Below are 21,481 nucleotides of genomic sequence, written 5' to 3' on the forward strand. Positions count from 1 at the left end.
TGGATAAACAGAAATAGAATACAATATCATAAACAGTGCTGGAAATATCTCTGGGAACTTCTTATTCAAGTATTATTTCATTTTACAGATGAGACATTAAAGCAAATGCCATGATAAACAATGATTTAAGGATTTTATATTTTTATATTCGTTCTATATGGTAGTTCTTGATTGCAGAAATCTATCAACTCTATATTGTATTAGTTGTTTCAGGTCTGGGTTTAAGAAGGGGATATAATGATCTGGGATACTCACTTGTTAATGGTTTAAAATGACTCTTTTCTTGGGTCAGCTATTAAGAGAGAGAGATATCTTTATCTATCTTATCTATTTCCCTACTTCAATTGGTTATGTATATTTAGTGCTTCTCACTTTTCCTTTGGCTACTTTAATTCTGCTGTACTCTTTGTGCAAAACACCTTCTCTGATGAGGGTACACTATGCTTGGTGGTCCTATGCCAGTGTCATCAAATTGAGTTCTTAAGAGAGACCTTGAGAGTGTCCTTGTATCACTCCTTTTTTCTGAACACCTTGTGAGTTCTTGCCTCTCACTTGTGTGAGTTCTCCATAAAAGAATCTTTTTGGCAAGCGTACATTTGGCATTTGAGTGATGTGGCCAGCCCAATGGAATTATGCTCTCTGCAAAACAAGTTGGGAATGTTTAACGGTTCGGTTCGAGAAAGGACCTCACAGCATAACAGTGTATTTATTTATTGCCTATATAGCTATCTTGGCATTCCAAGTCTGGGCTAGGTGACAGAAGGGATGGCATAGGAGGAAATGCTTAGATACTATACAAGACCCGTGGTTCTAGGTTGGAGCAACCTGAAAAGAAATGAATGACATAGGGGATGGTACAAGCAAGTAACTGGTATAGGAAACTAGACTTGATTAATGGAAACAAAGTAGAAGGAAATCGTTATATCTATAATATATAAAGAGTCCCAAAGATCAAAATAGGATGAACTATATAATGGTATAAAGAGACCAGTATTCTGAATTAAATTATGAAATAAATAAATACTGACTAAATTCTGTAGCAAAAACTATGGGAATTTAGGAGAAAGAGACATAGGTGGTAAAGAGACCTTTATGAAAAACTCAGGGCTTGATATGTGCCTTGAAGAATGAAAAGGATGCTGGATATAGTTTGTACAGATCAGGGAGGATTGGGTGGGAAGTATAGCAAAGGCATGAAGAATTTTGTTCTGCTTCTTCTCTTTAGTCATGCCTTTTTTCCAGGTAACATACTTTTCTGGTTAGGTGTCATGGGTTTGCTTTTCCTTAGGAAGCTTTTCCTTGATTAATAACCTCGTGCAAGGCATATCTTTTTTGTTCAGTACTCAGCATTAACATTCCTGTTTTTTTGTAGACAGAACTGAGAAAGGTTTGCAATATTTGGATTTAAGACAAATTTCAGTAGTCTGATAAACCTTGCAATAATTTGCAATCCCGGTGGAGAATTGGCACTAAAGGTGAACTTTAGAATCTACTTCCCCAGCTTTAGCTTTTTCAGTCAGATACCCTGGCAACCACCTTGTCTTGTGTGTGCAGCATGCATGAAAATGGGATGTTTACTCTAGCAAAAGATAACAGAGAAGGAGAAATTCCCTTTGCTCTTTGTTTGAAGTGTAAGACCTTGGGAATGTGAGAAGGCCAGTTCCTTTCTGTCAACATGTCCCTTGAGTTTCTAAAGGCCACTTTTTCTAGTAGCAAGGACAAATGCTAATAAAATGCTTAAGTGTTTCCTCCAAGCATTTCCACAAGCATTCCTTGTGCTGGAGAAAAAGCAGCTTTTTTTTTTTTTTTTTTTTTTTTTAAACTTCAACTTAATGAGTCTTTCATTTTATTCAATTTTATTTCTACTCCATCCCCCTACATCCTGTTGGCTGGGGAAACCTACTCTTCAGAATTAGAAAACCATAGCTGCTGATTCAGCCTGGGTGGGGTAAAAGAATTGGCCATGAATCTGCACATGTAATACCCTGGGGATATCTCCTTTATTGTATGATTGTGTGTGTGTGTATTTTTGGTGCTTTCTGTGAGTCAGCTTTTATATATGTCCTTCCCCTCCCTAATGCTTGTATGATGTCATATGTAAATGTAGCCTAAAACATGTTAGATTATGTTAAAAAAGAATATTTTGCCTTTCTGAATTAGTCATGTTATTTTAAAAACCAAATGAAGACGCTTTCAGATTAAGTTGTAGTAAACAATTGAGTGACAAATGGATTCTTTAATATGGTAAATAATATATATTTAGACTGTAGTTGAGAATTTTAAAATGCCATATGTAAAATGAATCTGCATGAAGGTGAATATTTTCAAGTATTTGCAATCTGTAGCTAAACAGTATTTTATATCAGATGGTGATCTGTATTTTGTAGAGGTCTGGTCCCTATAATGGGATGAAGTGAAGTTTCTGGGGATTCAGATTTTGTTTTGTTTGTAAAAGCCAGTTTTGGATTACTGGTAGTAATGGGTTAATGGGTTAAACAGTCACTGGAATGCATAGCTAATTAGAAATCTCATTTTAACTGTTTTAGCTCCCTTACAAACCGTGACCAAAGTCACTTGTTTTTAAATAAATATAGTGAGTGGTTTTAAAAAGCAATAAAATGACCTATATAAGATGACAAGAGAGAAAAATGACTAAAGAGTTCTCAAACTACAGGTAGTTTTGACTTTCAGGACTTCCTTCCCCTGCTGTTTTTTTTTTTTTTTTTTTTTTCCTTTCCTCTTCTCTTGGGAGTTGTGATTCCAGGTGAGAGGAAGAGAGCTAAGATTAGAAGTTAGATTATAAGATGTTAGATTTAGAGTTTGAAGGGAGCCTGGAGATCCTCGTTCATTTTTCTCATTTTACTGATAAGAAAACTGAGGCCCTGAGAGGTGGATTGCCTTGTTTACCATCATACAAATAGTAAGCATTAAAACAAAGAACATGAAGTAGAGGTCCGGTTTTGTGGCTAAATCCAGTAGTCTTCCCGTTTTACTAATATTATTAAAATGGTGATAGTAAGGAAGATTGGGAGAAAAATAAAATGGAATCCTTTCCCCCCTTCATTGACTATTCTTGCCAAGTTGGCCTACTTCTAATCTCCTATATATGCCATTCCATCTTTCTCTCATTTCTGCTCCTTTGCATAGACTGCCTTTCCTCATCTGCCTCTTATGAATTCTTAGTTCTTTTAAAGTTTCAATTCAAGTGCCACTGACAACAAAAGACCTTTCAGTCCTTCAATTGTTAATGTTCTTCAACACCATGAAAATTATTTTGTCTTTATGAGCAAAAAAAAAAAATCTGTGTTTCCCTTTGTGTTCATCCTCCAAACCATTCAGATTTAAACATATTAAGGTTAATGATTGTCCTTTTTTGTTTGTTTGTTTTTACCAGCCTATAGCCCAATGCTTAGGATTGCTTAAAGTTAAAAAGTTACTGAGTGGCCCGTCTGGGAACTAGAGAGTAAATTTAGGAAGGAGCTTTTTATTAATCAATCAACAAGCACTTAATAATTACCAATTATACACCAGTCATTATGGAAGGTACTGGAAATAAAAATAAGATGAATGATAAAATTCCTGATACTGAAAAGGAATTTATATTCTGATGAGGAAATAAATACACACATGCCAGCTAGTTGCCTAATATGTACATTATCTTCCTGAGTTCAAATATACTCTGATACTTACTAACTAGCTATATGTCCCTGAATAAGTCACTTAACCCTATTTACTTCAATTTTCTCATCTGTAAAATGAGGAAGGAAATAGCAAATTACTTATATTTTTGCTAAGAAAAACCCATATAGAGAGTCATTAAGAGTCAGGTACAGCTGAAATAACTGAACAACAATATGTACAGAATAAATATAAAATAAATAATTGTAAAGAAATTATATATGTATGTGTATATGTGTGTGTGTGTATCATTTGAGAAAGGGGGCATTAAGAGATGAGAAGACTAGGAAAAGCTTTCTATAGCACCTATAGGTGCTTGAGCAGTGATTCTGTCAGGTAGAGGTAAGGAGGGCATATATTCTAGATGTCAAAAGCAGCCAGTGCAAGGACATGGAGCTAAGAGAGTAGGGTATGGTGTGTGCAAAGAACAAAGAAGACAGGTGGATTTCAGTGTTTAGGAAGAGAAATAATTACCAATGAGGCTAGAAATAAAGTTTTGGACTAGCTTGTGAAGAGCTGTAAAAGCTAAACAAAGTAGTTTTAAATTTGATTTCAAAAGCAATGGGAAATCATTAGAGTTTGAATAGGAGAGTGACATGTTCATATCCATGCTTTGGGAAAAAATATCATTTGCAGCCCTGTGGAGAATAAATTGAAGTAGTATAAGGCTTGAGGCAGAGACTTATTAGGAGGAAATTGTAGTAATTGTCATGGAAACTGATGAAGGGCCTAGTCTAGTATGGTACCTGTGTGAATAAAGAGAAGAATTTGGATGTGAGAGATGTGAAGGTAGAAATAACATGGTTTGGCAACCAATCAAATGTGTGGAATGGCAGAGTGAAAAGTTGAGAATAACACTAGGTTTAAAGACCTGGAAAGCATGAAGATTAGAGGTTCTGGCAATAGAAAGAAAAAAGTTTAGAAGATGAATGGGTTGCAGTGAGTTATATTTCATATATCTTGAGTTTGAGATGTCTCCAGCACATGCAGTTTAAAATGTCTAATAAGCTATTGGTGATAATAGGATTGAAAGTCAAGGGAAAGACTGGGGCTAGATATATAGAGCTATGCCATCACTATAGAAATGCAAATGAAATCCTGAGGAGCTGATAAAGGTACCAAGGGAGCATAGGAAAGAAAAAGAGAATCTACTAAGGATCTACTGGTGTCGAGTCCTATTATAGTACAGAGATATTTCCAGGACCTCATGTTAAAATTTTATTTATATTTTATATATATATACACACACACACATATATATGTATATATACACACACACATATATATATATGTATATATACACACACATATATATGTATATACACACACATATATATGTATATATATATGACCTTATATATTATGTTTCATATAATATATATACATTATATATAGTAACTTTATTATACAAGATGGTTAATTTCTCTAATAGTAGAAGTTTCAGAACTTACATAAGTGAATTAATTAGCCATTATATTACATTGTTTTGATGGTAAATACCCTCAGAGTTAGAAAAAACTAGTATACATTAGACACTTTAAACTTGGGACTACCTCTATAACAAATCAGTCCATGAATAGTTTAAATTGGAGATATGAGATTATTCTAGCAAAATTTGATCTTAGTGAACTTTCTCTGGCTCCTGGCTATTCTTTCTTTCTAAGTGTTCCTCAAACTTCTGCCCAATAATTCTTTTTAAAACGTTGTTGAAGAGTGATATCAGATTGAGAGGTTTAAATTTTCAGATTCACTTCCCTTTTCTTTATTTCCTTTTATCATTAGACTATTTAAAGTAAAGTTTGGAAAATCCTGTGCCAGCAAATTCTCTTCAACAAAACTCAGTCATAGTGGTGGGAGAAGTGATTTTTTTTCTTCTGCATATTATATTTCTATAAACATTTTATGGGCTTTATTGTTTAAGCAGTGTCAGGGGTATCAGCTTCATATTCAGTGTTTCACCTAAAGCAACTTGTGTGTATAAATCTTTATTTGTATTTAGTTTACATCTCCTCTCTACTTATTGTACTCATACATACACAATAAAAAGATTTGTTCTTCATCTGTCATCTGAATATTTACATTCAGAACGCAGAAATGACTATCATCTTTTCACCGTCTTGCCAGTCTAGTACACATGAGGAAAAGAGAGCACAAATTTGAATATGAATTTCAATATGAACTGTTGGGGAAGTGCAACCTATATTACTTTAGTAGAGAAATAGTAAATCATTCTAGAATATCTGGTGTTATTTGCATATTACATATCTTTTCACAAGAGAGACTGTTTTGATCTAAGTATTGAATTCATCTCATTAAAAATAAGATTTTAAAATGTGGCATTGATGATCTGCCTTAAAACAATTTATTCATGAAAATTATTACTAGAATTATTATTTGCTCATTAGGCTTTTGTTGTTGTTCAGTTTTGTCCAATTCTTTATGGCTTCATTTGGGGTTAGCCATTTCCTTCTCCAGCCCATTTTACAGATGAGGAAACTGAGGCAAACAGGGTTAAGTGTTTTGCCCAGGTTCACAAATTTGGGAAGTGTCTGAGACTGGATATGAACTTAAGGTTTCCTGACTCCAGTACTGGCACTCTATCCACTGTGTTACCTTGTTGCTCCTGCAATCCTGACTCTTCTCTGAATTGTCTTTATCTGTTGGGCTGCATTCCTCAAATTATTTGTTCATGCTTCGCCCCTCTCATCAGTAGAAAAGCTCTCGTAATCCTACTTCCTTTTTAAGTCTTTCTTGATGGTGAATAAGAGTGTTAGTCCCTTCAGTTATCTTTTGCTAGCTCCATCTCCTGAAACCTCATGCACTAAAAATAATAATAATAATAATAATAATAATAAATAAATTGAACCTTTAGAAAGTTGAACATTTACATATGCTTTCATTTTACTTTGTGATTATAAATTAGAAGTCCAAAATCAGAATTTTTTAAAAACTCTTTTTATTAGGCAGCCAGGTGGTACAATGGTTAGAGTGCTGAACCCTGGAGTCAGGAAAACAATTTCAAACCCAACAAACTGCACTGTGTGACTGATCTAGTCATGTTACTGTTGAGGTTGGGAAAGGGGACTCTAAAAGTTTGGGGTCACAGACTGATGTTGCAAGGTGTCTCAAAAGAATTTTCAGGCTTGAGCTCATATCCAAGTCAAGGGGCAAAGTTTATTGTAATTACAATGGCAATTGCAGTGGTCTAAGTTCCAAAAAAATTAGCAAGGGGTTTAAGAGCTTGGGATAGATTTATAGGACAAAATTGGTCAGAGCTTCATATTACTTATTTGCTAATTTTATGACTTTCAGGTAAATTTAAAGGGTGATTAACTTATTTACTATTGTCTCAGGAACTTGGTTATTGCTGACCAATAGATTATCTATCTGACAGTCAGTAGTGTTTGTAGGAACATTCTAAGGCCAGAAAACTTTGAAATCATTGACAGATTGTTGGAACAAGAGCACTCGTAGGTCAAAGCACTTACTCTTACGTCAGAGAGCTTTAGGATTACTAATCCTCTACAATTTTTGACAGACAGGATTTTAGAACTGGAGCACTCTTAGGTCATATTACATCACTACTTCCAACTTGCCTCAGTTTTTCTGATCTATTAAATGGGCATAAATTCAGCAACTACCTCCTAGGGCTGTTGTAAGGATAAAATAACATAATATCTGTGATGTGTTTTGCAAACCTTAAAAAGGCTATATCAGTGTTAGCTGTTATTATTAATATTATTGGTATTATGACTTATTTTGCCCAGTAAGATAGATGATTACTTTTAATGAATTATTTTTCATAATCACACAATTATCTACAAATTTAAAATTTTATTTTTTATTTAAATATGACTAACCTTTCTGTGGCAGTATGCTTTTTTACAGCACTTTAGTCAGGCACATAAGCAATTTTTTTTTAAGGATGTTGAATTTGTTGTTTATTATTTGGGAGCTGTATGTTAATTAGCTTATTATCAGTCAGGGATAGCAGAAAGATTGGAGTCAGAGTAGTTGACCTTGAAAATGCAAATGAGTGGCTTATGATCACCTTTTGTTATTATTTGGGTTGATTTTATCTTTAATTGGCAATGCAGATTTTTTTTTAATTAAAACTTAGGCTGGTGATCCTTGGCCTCCTATTTCCCTCATTATCTTCTGAATAGTAAATGAAATGCTGGAATTCTGAGAGAACTCTTGGGAAAGAAAAATGTGGGATTTCTTCTTGTCCTTTTCTGACAGATTTTGGTCTCACAAGCCTTATTTAAAACGATTTTTTTTTCTCTCAGTGGTATGTAGGGCTACTCTTGGAACTTATAGGCTTATTTCTGTGGTAATAGCAACTCATATAACCAGCTCTGGAAATTGTACCCGAGCAGAATATTTGAGAAAACACATTTGTGTTGAATAGAGGAAATGTCAGAGAGCAGAAGGGCAAAAGGCTTTATGTTAAGTTTTGTTTGAGGTTTTGAGGCTTGTGGATCTTTTCAACTCTAGCTTCAGTGCCCTATTCCTTTCCCACCTCCTCAATAGTATGAATTTGTTATTATTGTTTGATTTTCTAGGTTTGTTCACCAAAACTATATTCTGAACAAGTGGGAAGAACAATGCATGTCTCTGTCCAGAATGACATCAGGGGAGGTTCTCTCCTTTCTTTCCCTTCCCAAGATTGAAGAGAAATTTAGTTGGACTTCTTAGCCCATTCTTATCCCCTCTAGTGCATGTCAGTGGAATAGCAGGAAATTTAGTTGTAATAGTTTTGAGCTGTGACTATCTACAAAATAACTTAGAAAATGAAAAGATTTATGAAGTCAGCTCCTATTTCCCTAAGGCAGAGAAGTGCTTTGTGTCCCAATCTTCTCTCTCCCAGATTCCCTGGTGTTTGTCCTTGTCTAGTCTTGAAGAGATCTGTTTACAGTTTCACCTACCTATGAGAACAAAATGAATGTACATCTTCAACAAGCCGTTTAACCTCTCCGGGTCTCAGTTTCTTTGCCGGCAATGTAAATATAGTTGATTACAAGATTTCCAAGGTCTCTTAACTCTTACATTCTGTGATTATGACATTGATGGAAGAAAGGGAAAATATTTTAACTGTAATCACTTGTAGAAATGTTTAACATGAGAAAAGTTCTTTACCTGATCTTACTAATAATATACTGCGTAAAATAATATCATGTATGTTCCCAATTATAAAAAAATAGAACACAGCTATTTTAAAATGAACAAAGAATTAATTATTTGTTTTTAATGAATTAATTAGAATGAATCTTTGGTTTGATGCAACAACCTGTTGATTAGACACCTGTTACCTTTGGGGAAATGGGCTTTGAACTCTAGATGTGGAGGCGAAAAGAAAACAACTTCCCTCCTCACAGAACTTAACATTTTACTAGGGAAACAAATACGACAGTTACACATAGAAATGAATAAAAGATAATTGAATAGGGAGAGCATATTAATAACTGGGCATTAGAGAGAGTGTCTTGGAGAAAGTGGAACATGGACTGAACCTTGAGAGAAGGTAAGGCTTCTAAGGCCAAAATAAAGAAGGAAAGCATTCTAGGCTTGGGGGATGTCTTTTGCTAGATAAAATGTCAACTTGGACTGTGTTGTAGGGTGTATGAATTAAGTAAGGTGAATTAAAACAGAACTTGACCTGTGGAGGGCCCTGATAGGTGAAAAGTACAGATGATCAAACCTTATGTCTGAAAGATATTATTTTGGTAACTCTGGAGGACAGGTTGCTGGGAAACTAAGACACCAAAGTATTACAGAGCCCAGAAAGAGGTTTTGTTGACTACTAAAGTGGAATGAAAGGAAACATATTCAAGAGATGTTAGGAGGTAGAATGAGGAGGAAGTCGCATGAGGGAAAGAGAAGGAAGAATTTTATTAAACCTAGGTGAATAAGAGTTTTGTAGTAACTTAATAGATAGAAGAAAGTTTGGGAGAGAGATTATGTTAGGAAAAAAAACATTAAATTCTCTTTTAGACATGTCAAGATGTCAAAAGTAAATGGGAGTATCTCACATTAATACCTGCCTATTGGACTTATATTTGTGTAAATAGAGTGATTAAATAAAGAGAACATTCATTAAAGAAATATAATAGTTTCTATCCTTTTCTGTGTTTCTATATACATTTTTTAAAGTTTCATATATATAAATGCATATATGTAAATTTGGGGATCATCTTCATATAAATATCTCAATTCAGAGAAAGGTCTTAATACAATAGGGTTGCAAAACAAAGCTTAAAGAATATTCCTGCTAAGTTGTTGGGAAAGATTGATTCTAAATAAATCAACAAAGGAGATTAAAAAATAGTAGTCACAGTGGGGAAGACTTATGGCAGTTTGTTTAATGTCTCTCTCTGCTACAAGCAGATCAGCTGATCAATTCCTTTTTAATGATTCATTATACATAATTATTTAATTCCAGTTTCATCAATTAAGCTTTTTTTATTTACATTTAAATATGTGAAGTTCCTTTTTTTTTTTAAGTGATCACATAAGTAGGAGGAGAAATTGAGAAGAGGGTCAAAGAATCCAAGACAGGGTAGAGGATTCAGGAGGAGGGAGTGGTAAATAGTGTCCAATGTTGAATATTGATGGTGGTACTTTGCTAGTCTGTGGAAATATAAAGAAGAGTTAAAGCATGACCTCTGTCTCCAAGGAACTCAAATTCTAATAGGAAATGTAGCTGAGAAGAGGAAGAAAGATTTATTATTTTAACTACCAGGAATAACCGGATCAGGTAAGTTTTTAAAGATCAGAGATACATGAGCATGTTTGTAGATTGCAGGTCAGGAGTCAATAGATAGGGAAAGACTGAAGACAGAATGGAGATGATGGTGGGGTCTGTCTGATGGAGAAATTATGTTAGATTAAGAACCACCTTCATCTGAAGCAAGAGGGAAGAAAGAGATATGGGGAAGATAGCTTGAGTGATTTGAGAGAAGGAAGTGCTTTCAGAAAATAGCCTAATTCAGTGAATTATGAAGTGAAATTCTTAGTTGAGAGGCCAAAGAGAGGACTTAGGGATGGGATGCTTTAAGGGGTGGGGGTTCAAAAGGTTTAGAATATCTATGGTGAATGGAATAGTAAATCAATTTGGGTGGTAAATGGAGTGATGACCTTGTTACAATGAAAGTTTGAGTGACATTATGTAATATAAATTTGTAATGGATCCAGGCAGCACAGTTGCATGGTTTTCCAGCTGTATTCAGCTGTAGGAAGAAAGGGAGAAAATGGCAATATTAATCCAGAGTTGGACTCTCACAACAAACCTTAAGGAATACTTATATTAAGAGGTTTCAAGAAATGGGTCCTAAATGAATCAGCAAAGGAGACTAAGAAATAGTGGTCACAATGGGAAAGACTTAATGGCAGTCTATTTGAAGTCTTCCTCTGCTAGAAGCAGAGCAGCTAATAATTTATTTTAATGAATCATACACAATTATTGAATTCAACTCCCATTAGTTAAGTTTATTTTATTTACATTTAAATATATAAAGTTATTTTTTAAGTGGTCACATAAGTAGAAAAGAGAACCTGAGAAGAGGTTCAGGGAAGCCAAAGTATGATCCGTGATGGGACAGGGAGGCAAAGGTTTTGAGAGTAGAACTTAGTAAAATCTCGCTTTCTTAAATTTTGGGTGAAGGGACAATTCAAAGGTAAAACCTAAGTCACACACACACACACACACACACACACACAAAATTTAAAAGCAAAAGAGGAATACTTCTCATGTGAATTTATAAGATTCAAGAAGAGAGTAATTTTAAAGATTTTTTGTGTCACTAGTTAATTTGCTCATTATTACAATTGGGAATGTTCAGAAGAAAAGAATCATTAATATTCTTTACAACTTATCTTTGTTACTCCTTTTATGTTGTAAATGAATTCAGATTTCTGTCATGTGAAATATTTCATTGGTGCTTTTACTGGATATAGAGGTCATTAAAGAAAATATAATTGCAGCCCTGGGAACAACTTGAGAGCTGTCTGTCCTAGACAGTCTGATCCTGACTAACTTATTCCTTATAGTTTTAAATCTTCCTGTTATGAAACCTGTAAAAAAAATTTAGTTTTGAGAATTTAAATACTGTTAATCTTTCCAAGTGCAATGCTTGCAATTACAGAAGCATTTTGTAGAGTGGCTGAGTTGTCATCTGCTAACATCATTAGCTGTCAATAATAACTAATAACATGAAATGAATGTTAGCATATTATTAATGTTATTGCATTTATTTTTCACTAATACAACACGGTATAAATTTATACCATTTGGGAAGAATATAATCACTGACCAAACCAGCTCATTTATTTTTGGTCCATGATTTGAATTCAGTATATTTTTCTACAGGATTTACTTTGTTTCTTCCCCCCATCAATAAGAATATTTACAAACATATATACATATACATATATATGCATATATGTATGTATATATATGTATGTGTGTATATATGTGTATATACATACATGTATGTGTATATATATATATATATATATGTATGTGTGTGTGTATATATAATCACTTAGGCATTGTTATAAAAGCAATATTCTTCCCTCAGTGGCCTGAGATCTACTGAATAAAAATTTCAGTGTATTCATATCCACTGGTTAATAAGCTTTGGCATTTAGTTTATGATAGCTCAAAGCATGTTATCAAATCTAGGAATAGGTTATTTATTTTTTTATTACATCTTTCCTCTTTTGTTTTCAGCCAAATTGACTGCTATGTTACTGCACAGAATTTCCATTCTAACTTGTTTTAAATTGTCTTAAGGTGTCCTTGCTACTTCACCTAAATCATATATAAGTGTTGCTTTAAGATGCTATAACTAGAATAAATCATTTTGTCCTTCTCTTTAAATTTTTAAAAGACTGCCCAACTGATTTTTTCCTACCTCCTACTGCATTGACAAACTATCCTTGGAAGAAGCTAAATACTTTGCTACCAGTTTTCTAATTATTTGTCACTTGGATCCCATATTGATCTATGGGTAGTTTCTCCCAATAGAATGTAGAATCTTGAGGTCAAAAATTATTTTTGTTTCATCTTTTATCTCTGACACACAGAATACTATATGTAGGATACCATATTTTTAGTAAATTTGGGTTGAACAGACTGAAAGACTACAAATAATAAATACTTCACTTCAGAATATTCCATAGCCCCACTTTGTCAAATAATGTTCATGGCATTACTTCCATGATTTGCTTTATATATAGGAAATTCCATGTAAAGGTTACATTATTTTTCAGAAGCCAGAGCCTAACATAGTAAGCTTAATCGATATTAATTGATTTAAACACATTTGTCTCTCATTAACTTGGTGTTTATCATAATTGGTTCTACTATTGCTTGTGAGGCCTGTTTCCTCCCAGCTAGAATTGCCAATGTGTCATGAAGATCTCCATTTCCTAATTGGATTCCTCCATATATAGATATTCTTAATAAGAAAAAAAGATAGAATCTCAGTGGTGTGCTAACTTATGATTCCTTCCTTTTGTGAATTGTTTCTGACATAGCAGTTGATATGTAGCTCATAGACAGACAAGCACTATCATCATATTCTCTAGCACCCCTCAAATCACTTTAAAAGAATGGATAGAAATATAGCAAAAATAATATACAAAAAAGAGAACAACCTGATTACAATCATATGGGCAGAAGTATTGCCAATTCCTACTTTAAAATGAATGTTGGATACCTCAGGGATTGGAAAGTCTATGGCCCAAGAGATTATTATATTATCATATCTTGTACTGCTTATATCAGGGAATAATGTGCCTATATTATTTTGCTGAGGTGTATCATTCTCCAGAAACATACAGCAAATTAAATAATTTAGTTCACAATAGGTAACTTTGACTGTTCTTTGTCTCATTTCACTTAAATGTTTCCAAAGTCTGTCCATTTTTCAAATTTCTATTGCTATCAAGCAAAAAGAAAATTGTTTGCTTTTTAACTAAACAATTTATGATATGTGCAAAAATGTTTGTGGAAACCCTTTTTGTAGTGGTAAGAGCCTGGAAACTAAGTGGATGCTCATCATTTGGAGAATGGGTGAATAAGTTATGGTAAATGAATGTTATGGAATATTATTGTTCTATAAGAAATGACCAGCAAGATGATTTCAGAAAGGCCTGGAGAGACATACATGAACTGATGCTGAGTGAAATGTGCAGAACCAGGAAATCATTGTACATGGCAACAAGAAGATTAGATGGTGATCAATTCTGATGGACAGGGCTCTTTTCAACAATGAGATGATTCAGGCAAATTCCAATGATCTTATGATAAAAAGCCATCTGCTGTCAGAGAACTGTGGGAACTGAATATGGATCACAACATAACATTTTCACTCTTTTTGTTGTTGTTTGCTTACATTTTATTTTCTTTCTCATTTTTCCTTTTTGATTTGATTTTTCTTGGCAGCAAAATAATTGTAGAAATATGTTGCATATGTTGAATTTAACATGTTTAACATATGTTAAATTATTGGCCATCTAGGGGTGGAGGGAAGGAGAAGAAATATTGGAACACAAGGTTTTGCAAGGGTTAATATTGCATATGTTTTGGAAATAAAAAAACTTTATTAAAATATATGATAAAAATGAAAGATAAAAGAGAGATGTAATCTCTAAAATGTAGACTTTAGTTCCATTATTTAGTGCCATTGAATACTTGTAAATAGTTGAGCTCTTTGTATCTTCATCTAATGCTAGACTGAATCTTGAGGAGTCTTCCATCTTGCCTGTACTACACCATCAAATCTAGGTGGGAATCTGCTGGTTCTCTCTAGAAGGTTCCACAGTTCCCTTTAGTAAATCATTCTAATGTTTAACAACCTTCAGTGTCAGGAAATTATTTATAGATAGCAACCTAAATTCCTCATGCTGCTATTTAAGCCTGTTTCTTCTTGTTCTGCCTTTGGTAGAAAAGTATAACAGCTGGATACCATCTTCTCCATAAGAGACAGTCATATAACTGAAAACTTATTAAGTTTCTCTTCTGTTTTTCTTTTCCTTCTTGCATCTTTGAATAAACAACCCATTTTTTGAAGCTTTGTTCATATGTATTCTTTCTAATCTTTTAACTGTCTTTGTGCCAAGAATATTTTCTCTAATTTGTGAAGAATCAGCAGAGATTCGATCAGTCTTGAATATGAATAAATGAGTATACCGTTTTCCTTGCAGTAGCACTGATTCCTGGTCGGGGTCAGAGTGCTACTGTAGGGGCCCCATGTCCATCAAGTATTGCCTTTTAATCATTCTTTTCATCTGACAAAATCCTGTAGAACTGGTATTTACCACCTATAGAATAAAGTATAATAGAGGGTTTGAGTTTTTTAATTATTTCATAAATATATATAGTAGTTAAAAAGTAAAACACATATGTTTTACTCTTTTACAGATTATATAGTTATTATTGATAAAATACAAATTCATTCAAAAATATTATGAAATTCATAGTAGCTTTAAAAAATAAAAATAAAATCCACCAAAAACTATTGAAAAAATACAAGATAAAATAGACTTGGATAACATCATAAAGATATCGATTTAGAATTAAGAAGTAACCTTAGAGTTCATTGAGTTTGCATTCCTCATTATAAAGATAAAGAAAGTGAGCCAGAGAAAGTAAATGACATTTATTTTTAATTACTTCTTTCCTCTTTTGTTCTCAGCCAAACTTGGCTCCTATGTTAACTACATAGAATCGTCATTCTAACTCATTTTAAATTGTCTAAGGTGTCCTTGCTACTTCATCTTAACCATATAACACATTTAAGAAGTGTTGAAGCAAAATTTGAATGTAGGTCTTTCTTACTCCCAAGTTCAGTGGACTGTATTTTTAATTTGTGTGAAAATTAAGTAGATGGTTTAAATAATTATATATTTAATGTAAGTCTAGAGTGTGAAATAAATGCCCCAAATGCTAATATAATAGATGTTTAGTGCCCAGAACCAGGAGATAATAGCTTCCCTGTAAATATTACTTTAACTCTATATATCATATTTTAAGGTTATTGACAAGTTAACCAGAAGGTACTATTGGGATAGTCAAGTGTCTGGCAGATATGTCATATTTTTAAAAAATTAAAAGTGATGGGGCAGCTAAGAGCAGTGGATGGAGCACTAGCTCTGAAGTCAGGAGGACCCGAGTTCAAATTTGGCCTCAGACACTTAACACTTCCTAGCTGTGTGATCCCCTGAGCAAGTCACTTAACCTGTTGCCTCAGAAAAAAAAATAGTGATTGATTTTATTTTATTTTGAAATATTTTTGCAATACATCTTAATTTAAAACATAGTGAATTATAAGATCCAAGCCTGAGCACTGTAAATTTAAAAAAAAAAAAAACACTATTGCTATCAATTGATTTTGAATTATCTTCATCTTCAAATAAATCTGTCCTCTACTATTCAGTCATCCCTTTTAATAATAAATAAAAAATATAAATAAATAATGAAAAGTTCAACAAAACTAACCAATACATCCATGAAATCTGATAATATATGTTCAGTGTTGTGCAGAGTGAATCTCCCTCCCCCATTGTTGCAATAAGGAGGTTGAAGGGATAAGAATAAGCATCTATTAAGTATTTGCTATGTGCCAGACACTTTACACATGTTATTATATGGACATTTTTCATGAATCTTCATTACTATCCTGGGAGATAGGTGCTATTACTATCTCCATTTTATAGTTATGGAAACAGACAATTAAGGAACTTGTGCAGGATTACCCAACATACCACCATATCAGATCTTTCTGATTCCAAACATACCACTCTTGTTTCCTTTTGCCACCTACCTACCTCTGGGAAGGTATAATTCCTCTAGTTATACAATACTTTATATTATTTTTGTCCTTTTCATTAACATTATTATATTCATTACATATATTATTTTTCTGGTTCTGCTTACTTCACTCCAAATCAGTTCATATGAATTCTTCACATTTAGTATTTGTTATGGTACAGTGATATTCTATGGTGTTTATATACAGTGTTTTGCCATCCCCCATTAGGTAATACAATGAATAAAACTCTGAGCCTGGAATCAGGAAAACTTGAGTTCAAATGTAGCATCAGACACTTAAGTAGTTGTGCCATCCTGTACAAGTCCCCTATTCTCTATCTGCACTCAGTTTCCACAAGTATAAATTAGGGATAATAATAGCATCTATCTCCTAGGGTAATTAGATAATATTTATAGAAAATTCCTATATAAAAAAGCTCTTTTGGTATATGTAAGAGCTTTTTGAGTTTTGACACTTTGGGGAAATATGCAAAATAGAATAATTAAATATTATTAAATTATTAAAAATTAACTTAATGAAAAAACATGGATGATTCAAATTCGATTTTCTTATGGAAGAATTAGATTTGTTATATGTATCTTCAGAAGATAGAATAAAAAACAGCTTTGGAAGTTAGAGGTAAACATTTCAGTTTGGTATAAATGTAGAGAAAGTTGAATGGGCCAATATATCCATCTTAGTACTTGTCACTTTAGTGTGATGCAGCTCCACTAACAGTAGAAAGGTGAATAAGAAGGGCAGCAAGGGACCACTCAGGATTTTTGGGGTCATTACAAAGTGACAAGGCTTTTCAGAGCTGAACCACTTGGCAACAACCTCAAGCTTCCTCATCTCCCCCACAGACCCAAGCAATAAGTTGTGAATTACCTTGTGTCTCCAAAAGTTTCAGGGAGAATTTTACCTGCACACTCCATGAAAGGGCCCCTATAGATATTTCAACCTTGGTTACATAGGGAAGAACTTTCTGACAATTCAGAGTTTTCAAAAATTGAATATTTTTGTTCTAAAGCTCCTCTGCCCTTCTTTCCCCTCCTTTCAAATGCTGTAGTAATGGCCTACCTTGGAGATAAGGAATAACTTGAATACTTTATATGTGCATCTGCTTTAGTTGTATCCATCACCATGGCTACTTAGAGATAATAATATATGAAAAAACCTAGATTTATTTGTTCATTTTTTCCAGTGACTATAAACATAACATAAAACACCCTTAAGAGCACGAATGTAACTTCTCATCCTTTTTTGTTCCTCATCCCTCTTTATCTTTTTTGTCTCAGCACTGGACACATCCAATTTTTAATGCAGGGTCTAATTTCTTTTTTGTAAAGTGAAGTTTCCAATTAATCAGTGAGCTCTATTTTTATGATTCTTAAGATTAAACTTTCTTGTAAACAGGTGGGAAAATGTAAACACTGTAAACTTCCAGTTTATCTCTGGTTCAACCTGTTTCTTTCTCAAGATTCCTATCTACAATCCCACCCCTGAGAGTTTATAACCCTAATAATTTCCTTTCAATACTAACAACCCCCTTATTTGTTTAAGAGTATTCATCCCGTTCTAGTAGAATGGACTGCCTTTTTAGGTAGTAAATTCCTTGTCTTTGGAAGTATTTAAACAAAAAGGCTGTAAAGCATGGTGAAATTCTTGCATTATATTAGTTTCTAAGAATTTAGATACTTTTAAAAGAAATTTTTCATTTTGTAGTAAAAGTATAACATATAGTATTTATGATAATCTATGATAGAATATAATATGTTAGGGGCTGACTGTGCAGTTCCCCTGGAAGGACAAGAGACCCGGAACAAACTGAGGGTCACAAGGAACAAACACTATGAGACTGACATGACCTCGGAGATAAGGTTCCTTGTGTTCCATGTGTCAGTTGACCCGGAGCAAACTGAGGAACACAAGGAACCTTATCTCCGAGGCCATGTCAGTCTAGTAGTATTTGTTCCTTGTGGCTCTCAGTTTGTTCCGGGTCTCATGTCCTTCTAGGGGAGCTATACAGTCAGCCCCTAACAATAATATAGAATATTATATAATAAATATAACATAAAATATAAATTTATACAATATTATATAACATTTAATATAAAAGTATAATATAATTACATAAAATATGATGTTTTGAATATAGTATTAAATGCTTATTACCTAGAACTTGATATTATTTTGTTGTTGCTCTTCAGCCATTTCAATTGGGTCTAATTCTTTTGTGACCTCATTTGCAGGGTTTTTGTTTGTTTGTTTGTTTGGCAGAGATACTAAAATGGTTTGTTTGCCATTTCCTTCTCTAGCTCATTTTACAGATAAGGAACTGAGGCAAATAAGGTTAAATGACTTGGTCAGTCTGAGATCAGATTTGAACTGAGGAAGATGAGTCTGTCTAATTCCAGGTCTGACACTCTCTACACAGCTTGCTCTATTGATTTCATTACCATTTTTATAAAAAAAAATGTTTAAAAAATTTCTATTATTACTATTTTATATAAAGGAAAACTAAAACTAAATGACCTTTTTACCATTTTGCTGTTTCATTAGCAATCATCAGTGAACCCCCAAGTACTACAAAGGTGTGCATAGTTGTACCTTAGATATCTCATTTTTGGGTTGTTCAAATTTGAGAAGCTCTTTGATTATTCAACTACATTTGAATTTTGTTATCTTCCATGAAGAAAGAATAAGTATTGCCAAAGTAAATGAAGGTTATATTTAGAATTGGTAGTTTTCATTGTTCAAAGTTTCTCATTTCATTGATTTATTAATGAGTACCTAATTTTTCTGCCTTCATCATCAACTTAATACATTAAAAACAAATCAATTCAATTCTGAAAAAGTTTTAGATATTTAACTATATGTAAAAATACTGGGGACTTCTAAGGAGCTTACAAAAAGGAACGGGTTTCCAGATATCACTGAGCTAGATTAAGAGGATAGATTTAAAACTAGAAAAGGTCTTAGGGACATTAGAGATATTAAAGTATTTGTTGTTCAGGCATTTTTCAGTCATGTCTGACTCTTTGTGCCACCATTGGGATTTTCTTGGCAATGATAGTGAAGTGGTTTTCCATTTTCTTCTCCAGGTAATTTTTTAAAAACTGAGGTAAAAGAGGTTAATTGACTTGTCCAGGGTCACATAGCCAGTAAGTGTCTGAGGACAGATTTGAACTCAGGAAGATGAGTCTTCCTGACTCACATCCATTTGGAATTTTGTTCAGAAGTTTTCATTCAGGAGGAATATTCTTATATGTTTATTTGAAGGATGTAATTTTCTATTAATTGAGATTCTGAAATAAGGAGGGAACATGGACCATAAAGGAGGGGGAAAAAATACCTTTATCCAGATCTGTCAGATCAACTAAGTGACTAAGAGATAACATGTCCTCTCAGAACTCCTCTATGTCCACTTTGGTGACTAGAAACCAGCTTCTGCCAAGGAAGACACAAGGTCTCATGACACAAACAGTGAAAAAACAGGATCGAGGATGTGTCTGCCCAGCACACATCCATTTTACCACCTCACTACTCAAAGGTCATATATAGTTCCATCCTTTTATTTTATAAGTAAGGAAAAGTAGGTTCTGAAAGTAGGAAGCAGCAGTCTATGAAAATTTATTAACTTAAACATATTTTGCACAAAGTCTAGGGTATAAAGGGTTGAATATAGATTCAGAAAGACCTAAATTCAAGCCTTTTCTGACAGTTAACAGGTGTGTGACTTATATGTGTGTGTGTGTGTGTGTGTGTGTGTGTGTGTGTGTGTGTGTGTGTGCTTGCATGCTGATGTGGAAAAATAGGTACAAGTTCCTCCTATTCTCCAAAATAAAGTTATAGATATTTTGGATAAAAATAAAAAATTGTTATCCTGTTCTCAAAAGGCTTACAATTTACTAAGAAGATTAAAACAATTATACTCAAGAATAAATGCAAAGTATATATAAAGTATAGTAAGGAAGCAAATCCTTCAAGAGAAGGAGAATATAAGAGAAGCCTTCCTGGAGAAAATGGAATTGACTTTGGTCCATTGAATGGTAAAGGGGAATGAACAAAAAAAATTTAAATCTAATTATATATGGAGAAAATACTATTCTACAGTATACTTTATAGGACGTCATGGTGAAAAACATGGTTACTTGTATATATTTTGTAAAAGATAAATTTTTAAAATAAACTAATTTCTCTGTGACTAACTTCTTCCTTTTCCTCCCTATCTTTTCTCTTTTCTTCTTTTCTCCTTTTCTCACAGGCTAATAATAAGCCAGAAATAGAAGCAGCTCTCTTCTTGGATTGGATGAGGCTGGAACCTCAGTCAATGGTGTGGCTGCCTGTGCTACACAGGGTGGCTGCTGCAGAAACTGCCAAGCACCAGGCGAAGTGTAATATCTGCAAAGAGTGCCCCATTATTGGATTCAGGTATCAGAACAGACACATCCTAGATCCTGTTTTTTCACTGTTTGTGTCATGAGACCTTGTGTCTTGCTTGGCAGAAGCTGGTTTCTAGTCACCAAAGTGGACATAGAGGAGTTCTGAGAGGACATGTTATCTCTTAGTCACTTAGTTGATCTGACAGATCTGGATAGAGGTATTTTTCCCCTCCTTTATGATCCATGTTCACTCCTTATCCCAGAATCTCAATTAATAGAAAATTACATCCTTCAAACAAGCATATAAGAATATTCCTCCTGAATGAAAACTGAAAAAAATTCTAATATCCATTTATAAGAGAGTGTAAAATAGTCTCAAAAATTCTAGCTTCACCCAGACTCTTAGATAAGAGTCTCATCTAAGAACCATTCCCACAAATCTCAGAAAGTCAGGAGATTGTTCTATAAGGGGAAATCAGACTGAGAGAATGCCATCTTACTGGTCCAACTTCCCCAATTTCCTTTCCCTTCCTTTCATCCCACAGTTCACACCAGGAATTTGTTCCAATAATCACAGAATTTTATTTTTGATACATAGAA

At 33.6% G+C, this 21,481-nt stretch overlaps 1 protein-coding gene across 1 annotated transcript in view; it reads left to right on the plus strand.

Annotated features, from left to right (window-relative positions):
- The window catches only part of DMD (dystrophin), a 2,117,885-nt gene that overhangs the window by 2,039,777 nt on the left and 56,627 nt on the right, over window positions 1-21,481 (plus strand). Inside the window, 1 exon segment of the mRNA XM_074300855.1 lies at window positions 20,764-20,930. Within this exon segment, the coding sequence (XP_074156956.1) occupies window positions 20,764-20,930 (167 nt within the window).

The sequence above is a fragment of the Sminthopsis crassicaudata genome, chromosome 3, assembly GCF_048593235.1.
Source record: "Sminthopsis crassicaudata isolate SCR6 chromosome 3, ASM4859323v1, whole genome shotgun sequence".
NCBI lineage: Eukaryota > Metazoa > Chordata > Mammalia > Dasyuromorphia > Dasyuridae > Sminthopsis > Sminthopsis crassicaudata.